General features: G+C 35.6%; 2 protein-coding genes across 29 annotated transcripts in view; one reads left to right on the forward strand and one right to left on the reverse strand.

Moving 5' to 3' along the window:
* PARPBP (PARP1 binding protein) overlaps positions 1–22,960 on the forward strand; it is a 268,079-nt gene that overhangs the window by 164,914 nt on the left and 80,205 nt on the right. The gene's annotated exons all lie outside the window — the stretch shown is intronic.
* NUP37 (nucleoporin 37) overlaps positions 1–22,960 on the reverse strand; it is a 45,869-nt gene that overhangs the window by 20,043 nt on the left and 2,866 nt on the right. For both annotated transcript variants that reach the window (XM_509316.9, XM_054663486.2), the window contains exons 3-5: positions 17,814–17,938; positions 6,740–6,812; positions 4,809–4,903 (exon numbers count right to left, since the gene is read on the reverse strand). In XM_509316.9, the coding sequence (XP_509316.1) occupies positions 4,809–4,903; positions 6,740–6,812; positions 17,814–17,938 (293 nt within the window). The remainder of the gene's footprint in view (positions 1–4,808; positions 4,904–6,739; positions 6,813–17,813; positions 17,939–22,960) is intronic.

The raw sequence follows: 22,960 nt of genomic DNA on the forward strand, positions 1-22,960 counted from the left end.
TTTCCTGAATTTTAACTATAACAGTATAATACATCATGTAAATTATTCTGATTATACTTTGTACCTGGGCATGGTTTATGCACTCCCAGACGTGGATTACTTTCCAAAGAATGAATGGTTCATTGGCCTACCTTCAGAAGGCTCTCAGTTTCCTTTTTGCTGTTTCCCACAAGGACTATTTTTAGGTATACTGCATATTTTGTGATCTCAATTGGGGTGGGGGTGGAGGAAGAACACTCCATCTTAATTATGGATCTTAAAGACTTTCAAATGTACATAAACAAAGGTAATATGAAAAACACATAGCTTGCATGTGGTACACAGAACAAATTTGATAAAAATCATTTTTCCTCTTGCAACATTTTTTAAACAACTATATTACTGGCTTAGTGAATAGCTTAGGTAATTTAGTATTCCTTTATACAGTGATTTGGTTACATTCTAATATCTTATTCTTTATTTTTTATATGCCACCCTTCTCTCATTCTTTTAAAAAATGATCCCAGTTAGAACATGACAACTACAAATATTTCATGTTTTATAGAGAAAGTGAATGGCACACTATATGCACACCTATATTTTATTAAACTAAAAATTCTCTGGTTTCTAGAAGTCAGTTTTCTTTCACCATAAACTTTTATCTAATATTTTAAAAGATTAGAGGGATGAGGAGGAGGGATGGGATTTACTACTGATATCCTTTGTAGTTACAGTGAGTACTAGGTCTTGTATTTCTTTTGTATCCCCCAAAGTACTGAATATTGGGTATACGAAATGTGTTTAATAAATACTTGTTGATCTGACTTGTTCTTACAGAATGGTACTGTTTCTAATATACAAGAACATCTGTTATTTGGCAATGACTGGGAATGAGATGTTCTGTATTAGTGAGTTTTAAAAAATAATAAGCTTAACCCACTAAATACTTAAATGACACTTTTACCTTCTTTTGGAGGAGGAGATAATAATTTTTTCTAAATGAATATGCACTTCTTTACCTCTCAAATACTGTAATAATTTTAGCCTTCTTTCAATGACACTAGGTCATAACTATGAACGTATTTATATTTTTCTGTGCATATGCATATACAAACACACACATAAAGCATCAGTATTTTTATTAACCTGTGTATATATGTGTGCATATATTTTTATATATACATGTATATGCATGTGAGTGCATCTGCATATGGTAGACATGATGAGGGATCATAAAGAAAATGGTGTAGAATATGAGGCTGAATGACTAGCAACCCCATGCTTTACTTGGGAATTTCTTTTATTAAACACATCTATCAGACGCTTGCTTTTTGTTTCAGTAATGGCACCTTTTTCATAAAGATACATATTTCTTCATCAAGATATATACTTTTCATACTTTTCATACAGAAAATATTGCAAGAATATTATCTTACTTTTTCAACTTGACATCCTATGATTTATCTTGCTATGTTATTCCTATTTTGATTACCTGTATTTCCCTATTTCTCTAATGAGATTTAATTTCATTGTATTACTACTAACATGAGCTTTTATCCTAAAACTGTAGATCTGCTCAGGGCTATGACACTGTAGAACTCCAGATGGCACTATTTACATTATACTCTACACAACTCATAAATCTCTACAACTGTGCAACTTGACTGCCTTGCCTCTGCCTTACATTTTCATGTTATCTTATTTTTCTAATATCCAGTCTTACTCATTGTAAAGAAGAAGAAAGACTACCTATGTCTTCATATGTAGTTGTTATCTGAGCTTATACACAATGCATTATTATTCTCTTTGTTTTCCTTTTATAGAATATATCATAAAATTAAGGGACGATAATAATTTTCTGTATTTATATATTTGGAAGGCTACATTTTCTGTTTCATTTAAAAAGGTGTGGTAGGCATTATAAAATGTTTGTTAGAAAGGCAGTGTTGGAACTGATAAAGACCAACTTTAATGAGAACCCAATTTTCTTATAAACTTGCACAGATCACAGAATAGTAAAACTAGATGGAGTCTTAGATACAATGTAATCTATCATCTTCCATAATAACATTTTGTATTATCAGAGGTACCTTTGTTCACAGTACGACTCTTTATTCTGTTTGATTCAGAATTTGGCAATTTTCAATACAACACATACATTTCGTGAACCTATTCAGGTCACAGATTGTTTTAAAATAGTGTTCCTAGGGCAAAATTCTGCTAGCTGATTATAATATAGTGTCTTTCTTGGAAATGTCAACGTGAAACATCAGAAAATATGCATAGATCAAAATATTGAGGTTATTTTAAATTTTCTTAAGTAAGCACTGGGTCTGCTCTTTACAGTACAGAATACATATTGTAGAACTGCTCATATGATATACTCTCTTGTCACATATTGATAATGTAAGAATATATATGTGATATTGTAAGAATCTTACATTATCACATATGTCCTCTTAGAATTCCTTCTTTCCTTGCTATGAGAGTGTATGATACTATCTACTCTTTCTCATTTTAAACTTGTTTTTATATACGTTCTGTTTTTAAAAAAATCTTACCTATATTGCTTAGGTTTTGGCCTAAGAGGTTTGGCTTTAATAACCAATCAGAGTTGTTTATTTTTGGTTGGTGAACTAAGCTGTAAATTCTAAAAATACTCCTAGTTTGATGTTGTGCATCAACCCGAAAATCTCGGTGGTTTACAGAAATAAGCATAAATTTCTTGCACATGGGTCTATGGGAAGCTCTGTTTCCATAATGCCATATGGGTCCATATCTGCTCCACGTGTTTCTCATTCTGGGATCAGTAGCTATCTAGGACATGCTCATCTCATAGCAAATGACAGAGCACAGGAGGTCAAGTCAAGCCAGGCAAAACATTTGAAGCTTCTGCTGTGTCACACCTGTTAATGCTACATTGGCCTAAACAATTCACAAAGCTAGGGCTAATTAGATGGGAAAATCTCCTTTCATGGGAAGGTGAAAGGAAAGCAAATATTTGTTGAACAATAATATCAACAACCAGTCTGGCAAAATGAGAAACTTAGAGGCAATGTAGTCAGGTTTTTAAAAAATTAAATTTATTTAAACTAAAAGACTTACTCTTTAGTTATTCCTTTCCTACTTTTTAGAGTAATAATGTCCTTTCTTTTACAAAATGATAGTGGTAGAAGGCAGTAAACTTAAAAGTCTTATATTCGACAAAATAAAAAGTTAGCAACCCTATGTCAGTCCCCTAAATTTTTAGAGAATTTTGCTAGTTTACAAAAAAAATCTCAGAGTCATAAGAAAACAAACAAACAAAAACATAGACTACTGAGTGTGATCCTAGGTCTCTCCGGCTTTCGTTCACTATTCAGAGGCCATTCCTTGGCTTGCAAAGACACTCATTTTTCCCCTTTGCAGGTTTCATTATTCCAAATGCTTGTGATTAGGAAAATCTATGTTTTAAAGAGCTGAAATGCCATTATTTATTTCCAGTGACCGAATTTTTACCTTAAAACGATTCCATTTACTCTTCAGGTCACTATACAAACTTGTAGTACCTGGGGCCCTAGAATCTTAATGTCATGTAAATCTTTCATATCTCTGACATGAAAATTTTAACAGACAGTACATAAAGAATAATGGCCTATGACTCTATCACTTTAAAAAGACGAGCTATATTAAGAAGATTAAAAATTTAAAAAGTAGCTAGCAGCTTTACTTCTAATGTGAAGTCATACATATTTCATAGTTTTATATGTACATAAGTACTAATAAATACTAAGGATTTTGGCATAGTTTTATGAAACATTATGCAAAACAGCAGAGCAGCAGTTTTTCTCTCCCTCACAGTATTGTTAAAGCAAATGAAGCAACTGACACCCTTCCAATGACTGATGCACTCATTTCACTCCTGACTCCTCAGCTTATTTCCACCTGCTATTCTTCCTTTTCATCTTGTTCTTTATTTGTGATATTCTCCAGCTTTACACACTATTAAAATGTTATAGCTACCTCATCCGTTCTAAATTAGGGGGTGAGGTTGAAGAACATAATAGTTAAATGTATTGTATCTAAAGAAAACCTTATGCAGAAACCTCTGAATTTATCAAAACACTAAATTTTCCATCAATCTTATGTAGCAGATGAGAGTCATAGTTCATTATTACACACAAACTTATCATACAGCATCTGTAAAGTAACTTGACAACTGCATTTTACTCCTACTCATCTTGTCCAATATTGAAGAATTTGATCCAATATGTCTGTGTTTTTTTTTTTTTTTTGAGATGGAGTGTTGCTATGTCACCCAGGCTGGAGTGCAGTGGCACAAGCTTGACTCACTGCAACCTCAGCCTCCCAGGTTCAAGCGATTCCCTTGCCTCAGTCCCCCGAGTAGCTGGAATCACAAGTGCGCACTACCGTGCCTGGCTAATTTTTGTATGTTTAGTAGAAATGGAGTTTCGCCATGTTGGTCAGGCTGGTCATTAACTCCTGACCTCAGGTGATCTGCCCACCTTGGCCTCCCAAAGAGCTGAGATTATAGGCGTGTGGCACTGTGCCCAGTCCAATATAGATTTGGATTTCAGAAATGTGAAAATCTGAAATAAGAGATAAAAGACACCCATGGGAGGCAAGGAAGTTTTCATTAATGGTGATGAGGACTATCTCACTGGTTTTGAAACTCATGTTTGTGCCATACCTACAGTTCAAATAAGGTATGCTTCTTTGACAACACTCTATAGAATTTAGGTAAAAGTCACATTTTTTTTCTCATTTTAAAAATGTAATTCTGATTAAAATGGCAATTTAAAAATATGGTTATAACATAAGCAACATACCTGCAGGTGTGATCGTCACTCACACTTGCAATTTCTTGGCCTTCTTTGGGATCAAACACCAAACCATTAATGAAATCGGTATGGCCCTCTAAAACCTGACAGAAAGAGAAACAGAAAGCTTAGCAAGAAAACAGAAAAATAACCTACAATATTCCTACATAATATTTTTGCTTCATTGCCTTAAAAGCTTTCACTGCCTGTTTTTCTATAAATATTTCTTAAGCAATCCGCTATTTTTAAAGCATGATTTATACACCCACTTTTCTAGAAGGTTTATCTTGGGAAAAAAATTGATCATTCAACACACTATTAGCTTAGTCTTTCTTTTCTAGTATGCATTTCTTACAAACACACACACACACACACATTTTTATTGTACCTGTCCTCATATCACCTCCTTTCTCACTTATTATATAAAGCCTAAATAAAAATTAGAGCTAGAAAACTTTTTAGGGGTACTGAGGTAGGGTACCTCTAGGCTTTTTACCTTATATCTGCTGTTCTGCATACTCACTACTACTTAACAAACACACACAGGATGGACTTCACCATCTAATGCCTTCATTTACATGCTCAATGTGACTGCTAGCAGTGAAGACAGCTAGTTGTTATAAGCCCATAGTTATCACCAACACAAAAAATCTCGACACAGAAGCAACAAATGAGAAGTTGCACAGTGGAGGACTGTGTGAGCAGATAAAGTTCAATCTGTCTAAATCTTCATAGTTGAAATCCTAAATAGGCCTGTCAGATAATTACTTTAATGGTTATCATTCTTTCTACCCTTCCTTCTTTCCAAAAACTCAAATTTGATCTCAGTTCTGAGGTTATTAAAGCAGTTCTATATAGTACTGCTCACTATGTAGAAATGTAATATTAAAAAAAAAACAAAAAACAAAAAGATTTGGGTCAAACATTCCTGAGCAACTTTAACAAACCCAGGTCCTCCAAATCATTCTCCAAAGCTTCTGTCACAGTCTACAAGACAAACTAAATTAACAGTAAATGTTTAATGTGTATTATAACTAGCATATTAACTTTGGATAGGTCAAAATTTTATGTGCCATTTATATACTTGGTTATTTCTGGTACAGCCTTAAATTAACCAATCCATACAGTACATTAAGCCCACTGTAAATAGCTTACAGCATAATTTTTACTATTTTCTAAATGATTGGAAAGGTTTGTAATTTATCTTTGTTTTATAACAATATTCATATTTTGGCTTATTAGAAAGCCAAGAAGGCAATACCATTCTTAAAAGAAAACATGATGCAATTTTGACCCAATCTGAGGGTTATTATTATAGTAACAGAACACACACATACGGCGTTTACTATGTATCAACATTATTCTAAGCGTTTTATATGAATTTGCTCAGTCAATGCTCATAATCCTATAAGGCAGCTGCTACGATTACTCACATTTTACAGGTAAGGATATTAGCACAAAGAGATTAGGTTACTTAACCAAGGTCACACCACGACTAAGTAATAATACTGGGGTTTAAATGCAAGGAATCTGGCTTCTGTGTCTGTGCTCTTAACCGCTTTGGAATTCTGCCTGTGCTATGCTGTACTGATCATTTGTTCCCATGAAGTTCAACTCTTACTGTATGAATGGTCATGTCTATTATACTCCTACTATATCCAACTGTAAATTTCTAGTTCTTTCTTATTTGTTGTTCCTACCTAATATTTCAATTTAATAAGAGATATCAGATTTATAATCTGCAGTCATTAAGAACTTAGTTCTTAATAATATAGTAAGCTAGTTATTATAACCTATAGTAGAGTAAATGAGACCCTAAATTATATACTTTAATGATGACCATAAAAAGCCATTTTAAATTGGAATAAATCCAATTAAAAAAGCAAAAAACAAACACGTTTTAAAATAAGCTCTAAAGATTTATATGGTTGTCAACATACCTTATATTCATTTTTATCCTGAAGATCTGAAGTAAATAATCTAATTTTCATATCAGCAGCTGAAGTACAAAATCTGGAAGCAAAAAAACAAAAATATACCAATTTTTAGCCTTTGTAAGTGAAAGGTCTCCCCCTCCCCCCCATCCTTCCCTTCAGGTCACTGAAGCTTTTATCATAACTCATAATCATGCTTTTTATGGAGGGGGAAAGAAGAATGTTGTGGCTCTACTGTAAAAAGTATTATACAGCCATCACAGAAAGTAGGAGTCATATTATTTTATTTTGAGAACACACAAAAGGTTAGTCTATTCTGGATGTGCTTCTTCAGTAATAAAAGTGTAGAATTTTACACTAAATCAGCACTTGAATTTAATTTTAAACATTTTCTTAAAAGCATAAAAGGATGGATTTTAAAAAGTATCTTCATTTTAGCCAGGTCACCAAGACATATTAAAAATATTGTTATACATCTACCTTAGTCTTTGCCCTCTTCTGTTATCCATAATCCTTAGTTTTTTCTATTCCTCCAAATAAATCAGATGAAGTAAGATACTATTTTTATAACTATAAAAGCTGATATATTTATACCTACTAAAAGCTGGAGTATTATTTATACTTTAAACATTTAAAACATGTTTTTCAGTAGTTAATCAATGGATTATTAAATTAAAAAACAAAACCTAAGCAGCAAACACTCCTTTTTTTTTCCTTTGAGACAGACTTGCTCTGTTGCCCAGGCTGGAGTGCAGTGGTATGATTTCATACCACTGCAGCCTCCACCTCCCAGGTTCAAACGATTCTCCTACCTCAGCCTCCCAAGTAGCTGGGATTACAGGCGCCCACCACCACACATGGCTAATTTTTGTATTTTTAGTAGAGACAGGGTTTCACCACGTTGGCCAGGCTGGTCTCGAACTCCTGACCTCAGATGATCCGCCCATCTTGGCCTCCCAAAGTGCTGGGATTACAGGCATAAGCCACTGCGCCTGGCCAACAACTACTTTTTAAACTAGTTTATCTTTAATCCTAAATTTTCTAGATTCTCAGGATGTGAGACAATGGCTGAGAAAAAAATATAAATTATATTTATATACTGAAAAACAAAGTTTATTTTCAATTCTTTGGTAGAAAGAGTATCATACACAAATCTAAATTTATTCTTTAGTTTGAGTACAGTGAGCCATTTTTTCTCAACTAAAGGCTCTTAATCCACAGACCCTGATGTGTTGGTAGACCTTTGCTACTACACCCCTTTCCAGTAATTTGTCAAGAGTTGTTAGAGAAAACAGATCAAAGCCACCAGGGAATGATTCTTTGTCCAAGGTCTTCTCAGAGGCAAAATTAAAGTTGTAGTGGAATAAAGCATGTCTTCTTTCAAGAAATGTCTGTCTACTCAGGTTCTTTGCCCATTTTAAAATATAACTGTTTTCTTGTGATTGAGTAATTTGAGTTCCCTACATATTGTTGATATTAGCCCCTTATCAAGATGTATGATTTGCAAATATTTTCTCACAATCTGTAGGTTGCATCTTCACTCTGTTGTTTCCTTTGCTGTGCAGCTCTTTAGTTTAATACAATTCCACTTGTCTAGTTTTGCTTTTGTTTCCTGTGCTTTTAGGGTCAGATCCAAAAAATTCACTGTTGTGGAGATTAATGTTGTGAAGCTTTTTCTGTTTTCTTCTAGCCATTTTACAGTTTAAGGTCTTAAGTTTAAGTCTTTAATCCAATTTCAGTTGATTCTGCATATGGGGTGAAATAATGGTTCAATTTCATTCTTCTGTGTGTGTAAATACAGTTTTGCAACACCATTCATTGAAGACACTGTCCTTTCTTCATTTTATGTTCTTGGCACCTTTGTAAATAATCGATTGACCATAAATGCATAAATTTATTTCTGGGCTCTCTATCTTATTCTATTGGTCAAGGTATCTCTTTTTATGTTAGTACCATGCTGTCTTGAATACCATAGCTTTTATTTTGAAATCAGGTAGTGTGATGCCTCCGGGTTTGTTCTTTTTTTGCTCAAAATTGCTTTGGCTATCTGGGGTGTTTTATAATTTCATATAAATTTTTTAATTGATTTTTCTATTTCTGTGAAGAATGACATTGGAGTTTTGATAGATAGGCATTGCATTGAATCTGTGGATTGCTTTGAGGAGTAAGAACATTTTAACAATATTAATTCATCCAATCCATGAACACAGGATATCTTTCCAATTATTTGTGCCAAGTTCAATGTCTTTCATCAATGTTTTATCGTTTCTGTGTAAAGATCTTTTACCTCCTCAGTTAAATTTATTCCCAAGATATTTTGATGCTTTTGTAAATCATATTACCTTAATTTCTTTTTCAGATAGTTCATTGTTAGTATATTAGAAAGGTTACTGATTTTTGAATGTTGATTTGTATCATGCAACCTTACTGAATTCACTAATCAGTTCTAACAGTTTTTTGGTGGAGTCTTTAGCTTTTCTATATATAAGATCATGTATCAGGAAACAGACAATTTAACTTCTTCCTTTCCTATTTGGATGCGTTTTAATTCTTTTTCATATCTAATTGCTCTGGCTAGGACTTCAAGTACTATGTTGACAAAATACTAGCAAACTGTATTCAAGAGTACATTAAAAAGATCATTCACCATGATCAAGTGGGACTTATCTCTGGGATGCAACAATGTTCAACATATGCAAATAAATATATGTGGTTCACTTTATTAACAGAATGAAAGACAAAAACCACATCATCTCAAAAGATGCAGAAAAAGAATGTGACTAAATACAACATTATTTCTTGATAAAAACTCAACAAATTAGGTATAGACAAAATGTTCCGCATCACAATATAGGCCATCTATGACGAGCCCACAGGTAACATCATTCTTAATGGTGAGAAGATGGTGGTCTCTCTTTTAAGATTAGGAACAAGACAAGGATGCCCATTTTTGCCACTTATATTCAAAATAATACTGGAAGTTAGGTAATTCTATTTTTAATTTTCTGAGGAACCTTTGGAATGTTTTTCATAGCAGCTGCACCATTGCTACATACTGACCAACAGTACAGAAAAGTTTCAATTTCTCCACATCCTGGGTCAACATTTGTTATTTTCTGCTTTTCTAGTAGTGGCAATCCTAACATGTGAGGTAACCTCTCATGTGGTTTTGATTTGTATTTCTTTAATGATTAGGGATGTTGAACATCTTTTCACATGCCTGTTGGCCATTCATATACCTTCTTTGGAGAAATGTTCATTTAAGTCTTTTTGAATCATTTTTAAATTGGATCATTTATTTTGTTGTGGTTGAGTTGTAGAAGTTTTTTGTATACATTCTGGATATTAATCCCTTGTTAGATATATGGGTTGCAAATATTTTCCCCCATTCTATGGGTTGCCTTTTGACTCTGTTGACTTCCCTTGCCATGTACTAGTTTTAAAGTTTGATTTAGTCTCATTTGTCTATTTTTTGCTTTTGTTGCCTGTGCTTTTGTTATCAAAACTAAGAAAAAACTGCCAAATCTGGTGTCATAAAGCTTCTCCCAGATATTTTCTTTTAGGAGTTTTATAGTTTCAGGTCTTATGTTTAGGTCCCATTTTGAGCTCATTTGTGTAAAGTCCAATTTTATCATTCTGCATGATACTCAGTTTATTCAACACCATTTGTTGAACAGACTATCCTTTTCCCCATTGTGTAGCCTTGGAACCTTTGTCAAAGATCATTTGATGGCTATGTGAAGGCATTTTTCCTAAGTTTTCCACTCTGTTCCATTGGTCTACATATTTATCTTTATGCCAGTACCATACTGTTTTGATTACTGTATAGCATTGCGATACGATTTGAAATAAAGAAGTGTGAGAACTTCAGCTTTCTCAAGATTGTTTTGGTCATTTGGGGTCCTTTGAGGTTCCATCTGAATTTTAGGATGGCTTTTCTGTTTCTGTAAAAAGTGCCACAGAGATTGATAAAGACGACATTGAATTTGTAGAGCTTTGGGTAGCACAGACACTTTAACACTATGAAATCTTTCAATCCATGAACACAGGCTGTCTTTCTATTTATTTGTGTCTTTAATTTCTTTCTGCAATGTTTTGTAGCTTTTAGTCTTTGGCTTCGTTGGTTGTCTAGTGAGGGTTTATATGAAAGGGGATACTGTGCACTACATTAGCATTTATTTTGCACCTCTATATATTTATACATTGCACAAGAATGTCATGGCCGGGTGCAGTGGCTCATGCCTGTAATTCCAGCACTTTGGGAGGCCAAAGTGGGCAGACTACTTGAGCCCAGGCGTTCCAGACCAGCCTGGGTAACATGGCAAAACCCCATCTCTACAAAAAAAAAAAAATACAAAAATTAGCCGGGTGCAGTGGCGTGTGCCTGTAGTCCCAGCCACTTGGGAGACTGAGGTAGGAAAATCTCTTGAGCCCGGGAGGCAGAGGTTGTAGTGAGCTGATATCATGCCATTGCACTCCAGTCTGGGTGACAGGAGCGAAACCCTGTCTCAACAACAAGAATTCCGTGTCATTTTTAGCAGGTTGAAAAGTGCCCTCACGCCATGCACAGTGGCTCCCGCCTGTAATCCTAGCACTTCCGGTGGCCAAGGTGGGTGGATCACTTGAGGTCAGTTTGAGACCAGCCTGGTCAACACGGCGAAATCCCATCTCTACTAAAAACACAAAAATTAGCTGGGCATGGTGATGTGCACCTATAATCCCAGCTACTCTGGAGGCTGAGGCAGGGAGAATCACTTGAACCTAGGAGGTGGAGGTTGCAGTGAGCCGAGATCACGCCAATGCACTCCAGCCTGGGTGACAGAGTGAGACTCCCTCTCAAAAAAAATAAAAATAAAAAAGTGTCCTCAAAAAGATAAGTCTATGTGTTAACCCCTGGTAACTACGAGTGCTGCCTTATTTGAAAATAGGGTTTTGCAAACATGATTAAATTAAAGGATACTAAGATGATCATCCTGGATCTAGGGTGGGCCCAAAATTTAACAATGAATGAAACACAAAAAAGGATAAACACAGAGAAGGAGATACGAAGGGTAAGAGATTGAAGTGATGCATCAACACGGCAAAGAAAGTCAAGGACTCCTGGCTACCATCAGAATCTAGAAAACAGGCATGGAATGGATTCTCCCTCAGAGCCTAATAAACCAACCCCACTGATAACTTGATTTTGAATATGTGCCTCCAAAACTGTGATAATAAATTTCTGTTGTTGTTTTAAGTCATCATGTTTGTGGTGGTTTGTTATGGCAACAGTGGGAAATAAATACGTCATCATAAATAGTATACAAATATATGACTGTTTCATTAAATTGCTTAACAGATGTTGAGTATCAAGTTATCCCCTAAAAATGTGCCATATTTTAACAACATTTTCATTTGATTAACCAAGTCAGCCTAGTGGTGCCTTTATTACTTCTTAGCTATGCAACTTGAAGATGACATTTAAAAACTCAGGGCTCAGTTTCCTCCTCAATAAAGTAAAGGAGACTGGATTAGTTTACTTCTAATGCCCTTTGTATTAATAAATGAAAGCACTCTATCAATCTCATTTTAAAATGCAAATGTACACTCTTATCATTACTTTCATTTAACCTAACAAATACCTATATTTAATTAACAATGAATTATAAAAATAGGTGCTTTGATTTGGGACATTACAGGTCTGGCAAAAAGCAAAAAAAAACCAGGGAGAGCCAAAACCCAACCAGGTCCACTTTGTGGTCCTGATGGTGAAACTGGCCCAACTTCCCCACAGAACTAATGTTCATGGTTTGGAGATAATTACAGAGATTGACTCTCCTGATCTTAAAGCCTGAAAACTTGTATTTGTCTCCTCTGAGTTCCTTTCTCAGGAAACTGACCTTCAGGCCTCCCAGATAGTATAAAGGAACTAAAACTTACCAGATCATTGCATCTGCACAATGAGGCACCAGACCCCTCGTTTGTCATGACTGGTTCCTTACACCCCACAATTCCTGTCTTTCCACATGTAGTTACATTTCTTCCCTGCTATATAAACCCCTAATTTTAGTGGGTTAGTGAGATGGATTTGAGACTTATCTCCTGTCTCCTCAGCTGCAGCACCTGAATAAAGCCTTCTTCCCTTGCAATACTTGTTGTCTTAGTCACTGGCTTTCTGTGTGGTATGCAACAGGGCCTAGACCAACCCCTTGTGTTTCGGTAACAATGGCAACACGTTAAAAAAAAAATAATCCCCTCCTATGCTGCATTTGGCACACACATGGTATGATAGGTTGCTAATGCCCAAGTTTTGATATCAGAACTTTGCCCAATTTAGTTCAACATCCCCTGTCTAGGCTAGTCAGCTTCCCTTTGGTTGTCCTGTCAGTCTATCTCCCCAACCATTCTTCACACTTCTTTCACAAGTGGACAAGACAAGGAAAAAAAAGGGGAAAAGGAGGCGAAAGAAAAGGCCTAAGAAACACTGAAGAAATACGTGTCGGCTGTTAGGGGAAAATGTTTCAAGTATGTTAAGGGTGGTCCAAGTGTGCACATGGACATTATGATATATACACACAGTAATGCTCAAACAGCACATTCATAACTCCAAACTGCAAATATAGTATTAATAGAATGCATAAACTGTAATAGACTCACAATGAAATACTACAGAGTAATAAATAACTAGATCTACAAGTAGAAACTTGGATGAATCTCATATATATAATGTGAAGTGAACAAAGCAGGACAAAAAAATACATATAGTATTATTATATTCATAAGAAAGTTCATAAGCAGGCAAAATTAAGCTATATTGCTTAAGGATGCATCAATAACTGATAAAACTACAAAAAAAAGCAAGGAGATGATTATCCTAATAAACATGAAACTGATAGCCTTTAAGGGGAAGGAAGAAGGCTGATTGGAGAGGGGCACACTGGCAGCTTCAAGTGTTAGTAATGTCCTATCTCTTGACCTCTGTGATTACATGAATGTTTACTTTATAATAAACATGTTAAAATGCACATATATACTCTGTGATGGTTAATATTAAGTGTCAACTTGCTTGGATTGAAGGATACAAAGTACTGGTTCTGGGTGTATCTGGGTGTTTCTGGGTGTATCTGGGTGTCAAGAGATTAACATCTGAGTCAGTGGAGTGGGAGGGGAAGACCCACCCTCAGGAAGACACACCCATAATGTGGGTGGGCACGATCCAACTGGCTGCCAGCACAACTAGAAAAAACAGACAGATGGAGGTGGAAGGAGATGACTTGCTGAGTCTTCCAGCTTTCATCTTTCTCCTGTGTTGGATGCTTCCTGCCATTGAACATCAGACTCAAGTTCTTCAGCTTCTGGACTCTTAGGCTTACACCAGTGGTTTGTCAGGGGCTCTTGGGCCTTAGGCCACAGATTGAAGGCTGCAATGTTGGCTTTCCTACTTGTGAGGTTTTGGGACTCAGACTGGCTGCCTTGCTCCTCAGCTTGCAGACGCCTTATTGTGGGACTTCATCTTGTGATCGTGTGAGTCAATACTCCTTAATAAACTCCCCTTCATATATACATCTATCCTATTAGTTCTGTCCCTCTAGAGAACCCTAATACATACTCTATGTGTGTTTAAACATGTATGTTATATTTTATACATGCAAATAAAGGGTAAGAACAACTGTAAAACAAAGCTTATTCTATCTAATTCTTCTCCTTTGAATTTGTCCAATTATTATTTTGGGAATTCACTATTTATTTGCTCATAGGAAACTCTAGACAAATTTGCCACAATAATATCACTCATGTTGAGGGTCTCCTACGGATTTCCTCAGTTATAGCATAATGAAATCATAAAACTTTGTTCAAAACGTCATCTCTAAAACAGATAAAAGCTATTTTGGAAGTTGTTAAAAGAAACATCCCAACTAAAAGGGTTTGTAAAGAGGTATTAATAGCAAAATGAAGCCAAGTTCAGTAAAAATGTCAGCAAACAGAGTAGTTACAGTAATCAAAGGATACTTACTTAAAAAGAAAATTAATAATCTTACTGGGATCTAAATAAAACCAAACAAACAAACCCAGAAAACTTTATGGCCAGCCTTGTGTTGCCTCACTTTTCTTTGAATCCTTGCTGTTTCAGGGATATTTAAGTCCTTCTTTAATTGAACCAGAAAACCTCAGAGAACTGAAATAACATGAACAATGAATTCTCTAGCCACTATGCAAGAAAAGCAAGTAGGGATGGAAAGAGTAGAAAGGCAGGGAGAAAGAGAATTTAAGGCAACTACATGCTAATGATAAGCCATCATGAAGGATTTCTAAATGTAAGATAAAAATTAATGATGATAAGAGAGATGCTGAGTTATACCTTAGTCATGGTGATAGACTACTATTTATTTTAGAATACTATAAAAAAGCAAAGTAAAGAAAGTATAGAGAGTTACTATAGTATAATCACAATTATGTACAAAAATGAAAAGGGTATTGGGAGTATAGGTGGCATTCTTCTCCTTATTTTCTGTGTTTTCTAAATTTTATTAAGCATTTATTATTTTATAATAAAAATAATTTATTTGAAAACAAGATTGTGCCTTCAGGTTGCTCTAAAAATAGTCTAAAATTAATGGCCTGCTAATGTCTTTTGAATTTGTTACTGAATTTGTATAGTTCCAAAAAGGTCTGGAGACAGTTTACCAAAAAATAAGAAAAATCCAACCAAACAAAAACACCAACCAGAAATGATGAAACACAGCAAATTCACTAAAAAGAGGACAGGAAAACAAGTACTAAGCAACAAGGAAAGCATAGAATACAACAGCTGAATATGTAGATTAAAGAGGTATCACAAAACTTAAAACCAAGGGAAGAAGACTGTTTCCACAGCTTTAAAAATTTAAAGAATCAAAGACACTTGTTCTTGTTTAGGTCTAGATATTGTGACCACTTTCTTTTAATATAAAAGGAAATCAACAGCACACCAGCTGTTGGCAATGACATTATGTGTGCTGACAAAAGCTATTGTGTAGATTACTCAATTAAGTTAGCTAAATATCGGTAAAGGCTTCTAGGAAAAAACATGCAACATCTTCACAACCTATAAGAAATCACACAAAGATTTCTAATAGAAGAAACAAATATACCAAAAAAGCGTCAGCATTATCACTCATCATGGAAATGTCATTGTGGCATCAACCAGAATGGCTAAAATTAAAGACAGGCTGGGCACAGTGGCTCATGCCTGTAATCCTAACACTTTGGGAGGTCAAGGTAGGTGAATTGCTCGAGCCAGGGTGCTCGAGACCAGCCTGGGCAACATTGCGAAACCCCATCACTGCAAAAAATACAAAAAATTAGCCAGGAGTGGTGGTGCATGCCTGTAGTTCCAGCTACTTGGGAGGCTGAGGTGAGAGGGAGGGTTGAGGCTGAGCCAAGGGAGGTTGAGGCTGCAGTAAGCTGTGATTATGGGTCTGGCTGTCAGCCTGGGAGATAGAGTGAGACCATGTACCAAAAAAAAAAAAAAAAAAAAAAAAAAGAAAGATTGACAATAGCAAATATTGGAGAATAGGCCAGGTATGGTGGCTCATGCTGTCATCCCAGCACTTTGGGAGGCCAAGGCACATGGATTGCCTGAGCTCAGGAGTTTGAGGCCAGCCTGGGCAACAGGCAAATCCCTGTCCCTACAAAAAATACCAAAATTAGCCAGGCATGATGATGGGCGCCTATAGTCCCAGCTACTCAGGAGGAGGCTGAGGTGGGAAGATGGCTTGAGCCTGGGAAGCAGAGATTGCAGTGAGTGGAGATGGTGCCACTGTACTCCAGCCTGGGCAATAGAGCCAGACCTTGTCTCAAAATGAATGAATGAGTGTTGGAGAGTAGGAAGACCACCCTTAGATTATTGGGGAAAAGACAAAATGGTAGAACCACTTTAGAAACTGGCATTTTCTTAAAATGTTAAACATACATCTACCCTGTGACTCAGCAATTCTACCCCTAAATTAAATCATATAACCACCCAAAGCAGTATTCAGCAAAAAATAATAACTAAAGCCTGGAAACTGTATTGGTACCTATTTATAGAAGAATGAATAAACAGACTATGGTCTATTGATACACTGTAATGGAGTACTACTTAAAAAGCACTGGTATACATAACAATGTGGAAAAATTGCAAAAACAAGCCAGACACAAAAGACATTCTGTATGATCCCACTTGTATGAAGTTCTAGAATAGGCAAAACTGATTTCTGGTAATAGAAATCAGATCAATGGTTGCTTCTGCAGGGAGTGGGGTACAATGATTAACTGGGAAGAAATATGACGAAACTTTCTTGGGTGACAGAAACAGTGCATGAATAGGGTGTGGGTTGTACAAATATATGTATTTGTCAAAACTGATCAAACTATACCCTTAAGAGCTGAGAATTTCAGAGTATCTAAATTATCCCTTAATTTAAAAAAAACGAAGTTAGCTTAATAGTTGATAACTTTTAGTTCCTAAGTACTGTCTACTAAAAGAAGACACATCTTTTAGATTTGACATTTGTAGAAGGCAAGGCTAGTGTTTTGTAACAGATCTTAAATAACCTAACATATTCTTGCCCCTGTAAAGAGGGCTTCAGCAGGCATTGCTAGGATTTTTTTTCTCAGAAAACCATCATTCCTTTTAAACACTTTCACAAAAACTGAAGTCCAAGGACCAGAACTTACAGATTTATATACTGTTGGACAAGAAAATGTGATCTTGGCCTATGGGTGGGGAAGGAAAGCTCATTAATGTCTCAACCAAATTTAGTTATTTTAAGAGTTATACTTTCAATAAAGTTGTAAATTCAGTGAACAATCTGTAAAGACCTTGATTTAGATGAATCTCACGTAAAAGGTTTTGTAGTTTGGCTCAAACACATGGTCAAGGCATCATATTCATGGCTGTATATTTAAATCACAAATTCAGATGATAAGCCTAAATTATTAAGTAGTAGCAAATATCAAAATATCTAATATCTTGGATTGTGGAAAATGGAAATTGAGAAGTATCTATGATCAGACTTCAAATCATGTAACACAATCAAAGTACATTAGTAAGGAATGCATTTGGTACTGTTAAACTTACTTGATTACTGGAGGCAATGAATCAAGTCTAGTCTCTGGGCTCCAAGCTATGCCATCAACCCTGACTCCATGGTGAAATGTTCGAAGTGTTTTATACTGAATGCCTTCAACGTCTGCTTCTTCTTCCTAAGCATACACAGTAAATGTTTTAATAAGTAATGAGAACAAACAATATAATATTCTGTATTTCATTATAATGAATTTATCAGGAGGTTATGTTTATGCTTTTGAAAAGTTCAAAAGCAAATTACATATTAAGATTTAACTAGTTCATTGAATTAAAAAAAAATCCAAAGTTGTCTAAGCCTCACAAAATAACTCTCTAAGGCAACTAGAAACAAATGGTAAACATGTTCTACTTTATCTTAGGAGGCATTTCATAATAAGTTCAATGAAAATGGACTGCTTGGTCAGGCGTGTTGGCTCACGTCTATAATCCCAACACTTTGCGGGGCTGAGGTGGAAGGATTGCTTGAGCTCTGGAGTCTGAGACCAGACTGGGCAACACAGTGAGACCTGTGTCTACGTTATAAAAAAAGAAAACAAAGAAAATGGAATGCTCTAAAGAATCAAGATATTCTAGGTAAATGAATTACCAGAACCGGATTATCTACTAACAATATTAAAAAAATACACTGAACATTCTCACTACATGGAAAATACTTTGGGACCTTATAAAGACCTCAAAGTCTTTATAATCAGTGTCAATGATTTTCATGTAGTGTTACATGTGGCATTATATGTGTGTAAGATGCTACAAATAATTCATCTGAACTATTATTGTTTATGAATAGTGAATATGTAATAAATAATCTGGCTAATTTAGTTTTAGATATTTGATTCTGGGAATAAATGCTTAATAAAGTTGGCTTATTTATCCAGTTCAGCCCTACTAAAATGATTTCAGTTTATCCTTACGGGAAGGTGAGAAAAAAAATCAACTTTAAAAGTCAAGCCATCTGTCGCTGGCAATGGAGACAATAACCTGAAAAGTTCTCCCATTACAACATTGCAAAAATTCAAATACAGACAAGCAAACGACTACCAAGGTATGCAGCTGTTATAAGGGTATCTGCCTACATGCAATGATTTAAAGCTTCAGTTTGCAAGACAGAAGAGACAAATCCTAGTGCCTGCACAAGGAAGGATGCCACATCAGAGATTTCTGCATAGATCCAGGGCCCGATTAAGGGGAAAGCAGGAAAAAACAGACAAACAAAAAGAAAATCCTGCCATGCAAAATACCTACCATGAGTAAGGGAAGGATACTTAGGGGGCCTCAAAAGAATTGCTAATGTTCCTTTTCTTAAACTAAGCAGCAGGTATACAGGGATCCATCTTATTATTCTTTATGCCTTTATGGATAACACATTTTTTATAAGCATTAAAATACTGCTCAGCACCATAGGAAAGGTAAAAAAGAAAATGATAAAAAAATTTTGCAATTTTAAAAATAAGTAAATCATCCTTCTGTTATTTAAATCAATACCTGAACTGGGTCTGAGCCTAAAGAAGGCCAAATTTTCGCGACAAATTTGTCCAAGGAATCTTCTGTGCTAACTACAGTTATTCTTTATAAAAGTGTATGGGATTATAAAGTATCAGGGAAAAAATCCAGCAGGTGAAACTTGATATTTAATGAAATACGTATGTCTATATTGATAGGAATTACTTGAAGGCCTGATCTAAGCATTCCATTCACCCAGAATCTAAATGCAAAGTTTTATAATGTATACTCGAATGAAATCCAAGTAGATATACTGATTTTTCCAGGATAGCCTATGGGATCCCAGTAAGGTCATTTCACAAATATACTACACATCTTTCTCTGCATAATTCAGATACCCTTTGAAAATAACTTCAAATTTCAGGTGAACTTAAGAGTTAACAGCAAAAAGTTTTTCCATAAATGAAAGAAATACACTTATCAAGGAAAGAAAAACACTGTCAAATTTTACTACTTCGTAATTTGTGTGTATAATAGTTGTATAGCTAACAGCCAGATATGCCAAGACAGCAGCCACTAAACAATTTTAAAATAAGTTTAGGAGCCTAATCATAGCTGACTTCACAGTTTGGATTACAGCTATTTTTCCAAACTTGACAAATCAGTCTCCTAAAAATGAAGTTTTTACATGTAAATACACATCATCTTGCTACTGTAACAATATTGTTGACAATCAAGTCCTTTAATTTGTTACCCAAATCACATATGGAATTACTGGGTGGTCATGGGGATAAAGAAATCTCAGGGACTGTATAGCCTGGGCTTTTTGTTTTACCAGTGAAACCTTTTTTCCTGGCAGCACTGTTTGCCACTGAGCCAACTAAAAGGCCAGTGTGTGTGTGTGGTATAGGCAGAGACAAATGCTATTTTGGATTTAGTGTGGGGTATAAGCAGAATTGTATAGGCAGGAAATTAAGATACTTTGGAAAACTTGCTATAATACAAATGATTATACAAGGTTTCGGCATATTTGAGGTTGGGGCAAAGCCAGGTTGATGGAAGGGCTATTATAAGGGTTTGAAACTGGCAGGCCCTCCCACCACACCCATTTAAGGCCAAATACCAATTTCAGTTAGTCAAGACTGTCAAGTTTCTCTAGTTCAATTCTTTCCCCCCAATGCTTGAATCCCTAGGAGAGCATCTGAAAAAAAGAGTTTACACAACCCCTCTCTGAACACTTCCAGTGACAGGGAACTAGCTATTTCTTTGGGAAGTTTATTCAATTGGGGGATAGCTCTAATTATTAGAAGAGTTCTTAACGTTAAGCCAAAATCTGTTTCCATGTAAATTCTACTCATTATTCCACGTTCCATCTCTGGAACCACACCAAGTCAGTCTAACTTAATGATGACAAATATCTGGCCATAGTTGTTCTCCTCTAGGTGAAGACACACTAAGCAGCAGATTCAGCCTCAGCCTGAAAGCATTATAAGCAACAACTCTGTCCATTCAAATAGAGATGACAAATAACATAAAATCCATTTACCATTGAGTCTAATACCTCTTTCACAGTTTTAAACATTTAGATACTACCCTGAAATTTGTATTAAAATACATTATCTTCTCTGAATCATAATATACTGCTGAGAACTACAGAGTATTATTATTATATTAAAGATTACTGTCGATTTACAGAGGAAGATGCAGAGAGAACTGTGCTGTCTGATATGGTGGCCACTAGCCACACAGGACCTTATGAAGCACGTGAAATGTGGCTAGTTCTATTTGATACGTGTACACTTTAAAAAGTGTAAAATACATACCAGATTTCTAAGTCTATTCAAGGGGTCTTCATTAGTGAATTGAGGCCTCTAGTAGAACTTGGATGAGAACATTGATTTAGGCAAGCATATATGTTCATGCTCCTCTGCCCTTTAACAAAGGTTTTTATAGCAGTTTTCTTATTGCACTGCTTTATATTTAAATATTTCCTTAAGGATATGGTCCTTGCTTTTTTCATGTCTTGGCACCCAGTATGCACTTAATGAAAATTTGACAAATACACGACACCAGTTAACAGTACTATCATTCAGAAGCTCATATGTCCATCATAATCAAAGGGACAGCATGAGATTCTGAAAAATGCTTTGTTGAAATTCAAATTCACTATATCTACAACGTTTTCTAAACAGCCTTAAAATAAGGATTATCTTTCTGTCAGGAATGTGAAAATCTTTCCACTTAATTTACCTTTACTTAGTTTTCTCTCAAGACAAGAGGCATGAAACTGGGTGCAATGGAACTTGAAGGTTCTAGGACAACAGAATAGTAATGTTTAACAGTGTTTAGCTAGATAAAAAATAACTTCACAGAAAAGCAATAATTTATTTTGAAATGGACTTACTTAATTGTATTTCCAATGTCTGGTGCAGAATATAATTTGTGTTTACTATTGTCCAAATTAATAAAAATCTAATTTTTTCCTTAGTAATCTGGGCACGAGACCTACATTGCTAATCTCACAGGTATGAGGGTAACTGAGACAATACATGTGACCATAAACTATAACAGAACACAAATGTTTATACTAGTTCTTTTTTCTCATGTTAGTCATTTTCCTTCTTTCTCCCATCTTCTCCCTCTCTCATCTTTGCCTCTCTTTTCCTAATTTGTTCTCCACTGACTTTCTCCCTCAACATTTCTTAATCATAAATGAGATAAACATTTTTCAGTGTTTGCGAATACAATCCTATTTGTTATTAATTTTAAAAGTAATGAAGTAAAAATCAGTTTTACCTGTAGGAGGCTGCTTTACTCTTTTGTGCATTGGTGGCTTGCATTAGAGAAATGGTTTTTCCTCAGTCTTTTTCAAGTACGTAACATTGTCTTAATCATATGACTTTCTATGATCCTAAACCATGTCCATGTAAGTCAGGCTAGGGTCATATTTAGTCTAAAAGCTATTAATTTCTACTCCCACCCAAACAGACAGTACGAAATAGGCTAGGAGCTGTCATATTCTACTCAGACGGCAACAAACTGAAACTTTTAATTCATACTTCCTCTTAAATATGACTATATTCCAATTTGTAAAGCTTTATATATTCATTGTGCTATAAAATGCCAAATTGCATTTTTGATGTCAGAATACTGTAAGATACAGAATTGCCGCTGGGCATGGTGGCTCATGCCTGTAATCCCAGCACTTTGGGAGGCTGAGGCGGGCGGATCACGAGGTCAGTTCAAGACCAGCCTGACCAACATGGTGAAACCCCGTCTCTACTAAAAATACAAAAAAGTTAGCTGGGCATGGTGGCACGTGCCTGTAATTCGAGCTACTCAGGAGGCTGAGGCAGGATAATTGCTTGACCTCGGGAGGCAGAGGGTGCAGTGAGCAGAGATCGCACCACTGCACTCCAGCCTGGGTGACAGAGCGAGACTCCGTCTCAAAACAAAACAAAACAAAAACAGAATTGCCTTCTCAGTAAAGGAGGAAATAACATTTATAATAACTATCACTTTAGTGATAGTTATTTTAAATCTTTGAAAATTGGACACTTCCAAATTACCGTGCTCATTATAATTTGAGAAATACAGTTCTATTAATAATATTCTGCTAGGCCAGGCAGGGTGGCTCACACCTGTAATCCCAGCACTTGGGAGGCCGAGGTGGGCAAATGACTTGAGGTCAGGAGTTCGAG

The sequence above is a fragment of the Pan troglodytes genome, chromosome 10 (assembly GCF_028858775.2).
Source record: "Pan troglodytes isolate AG18354 chromosome 10, NHGRI_mPanTro3-v2.0_pri, whole genome shotgun sequence".
In the NCBI taxonomy this organism is placed as follows: Eukaryota; Metazoa; Chordata; class Mammalia; order Primates; family Hominidae; genus Pan; species Pan troglodytes.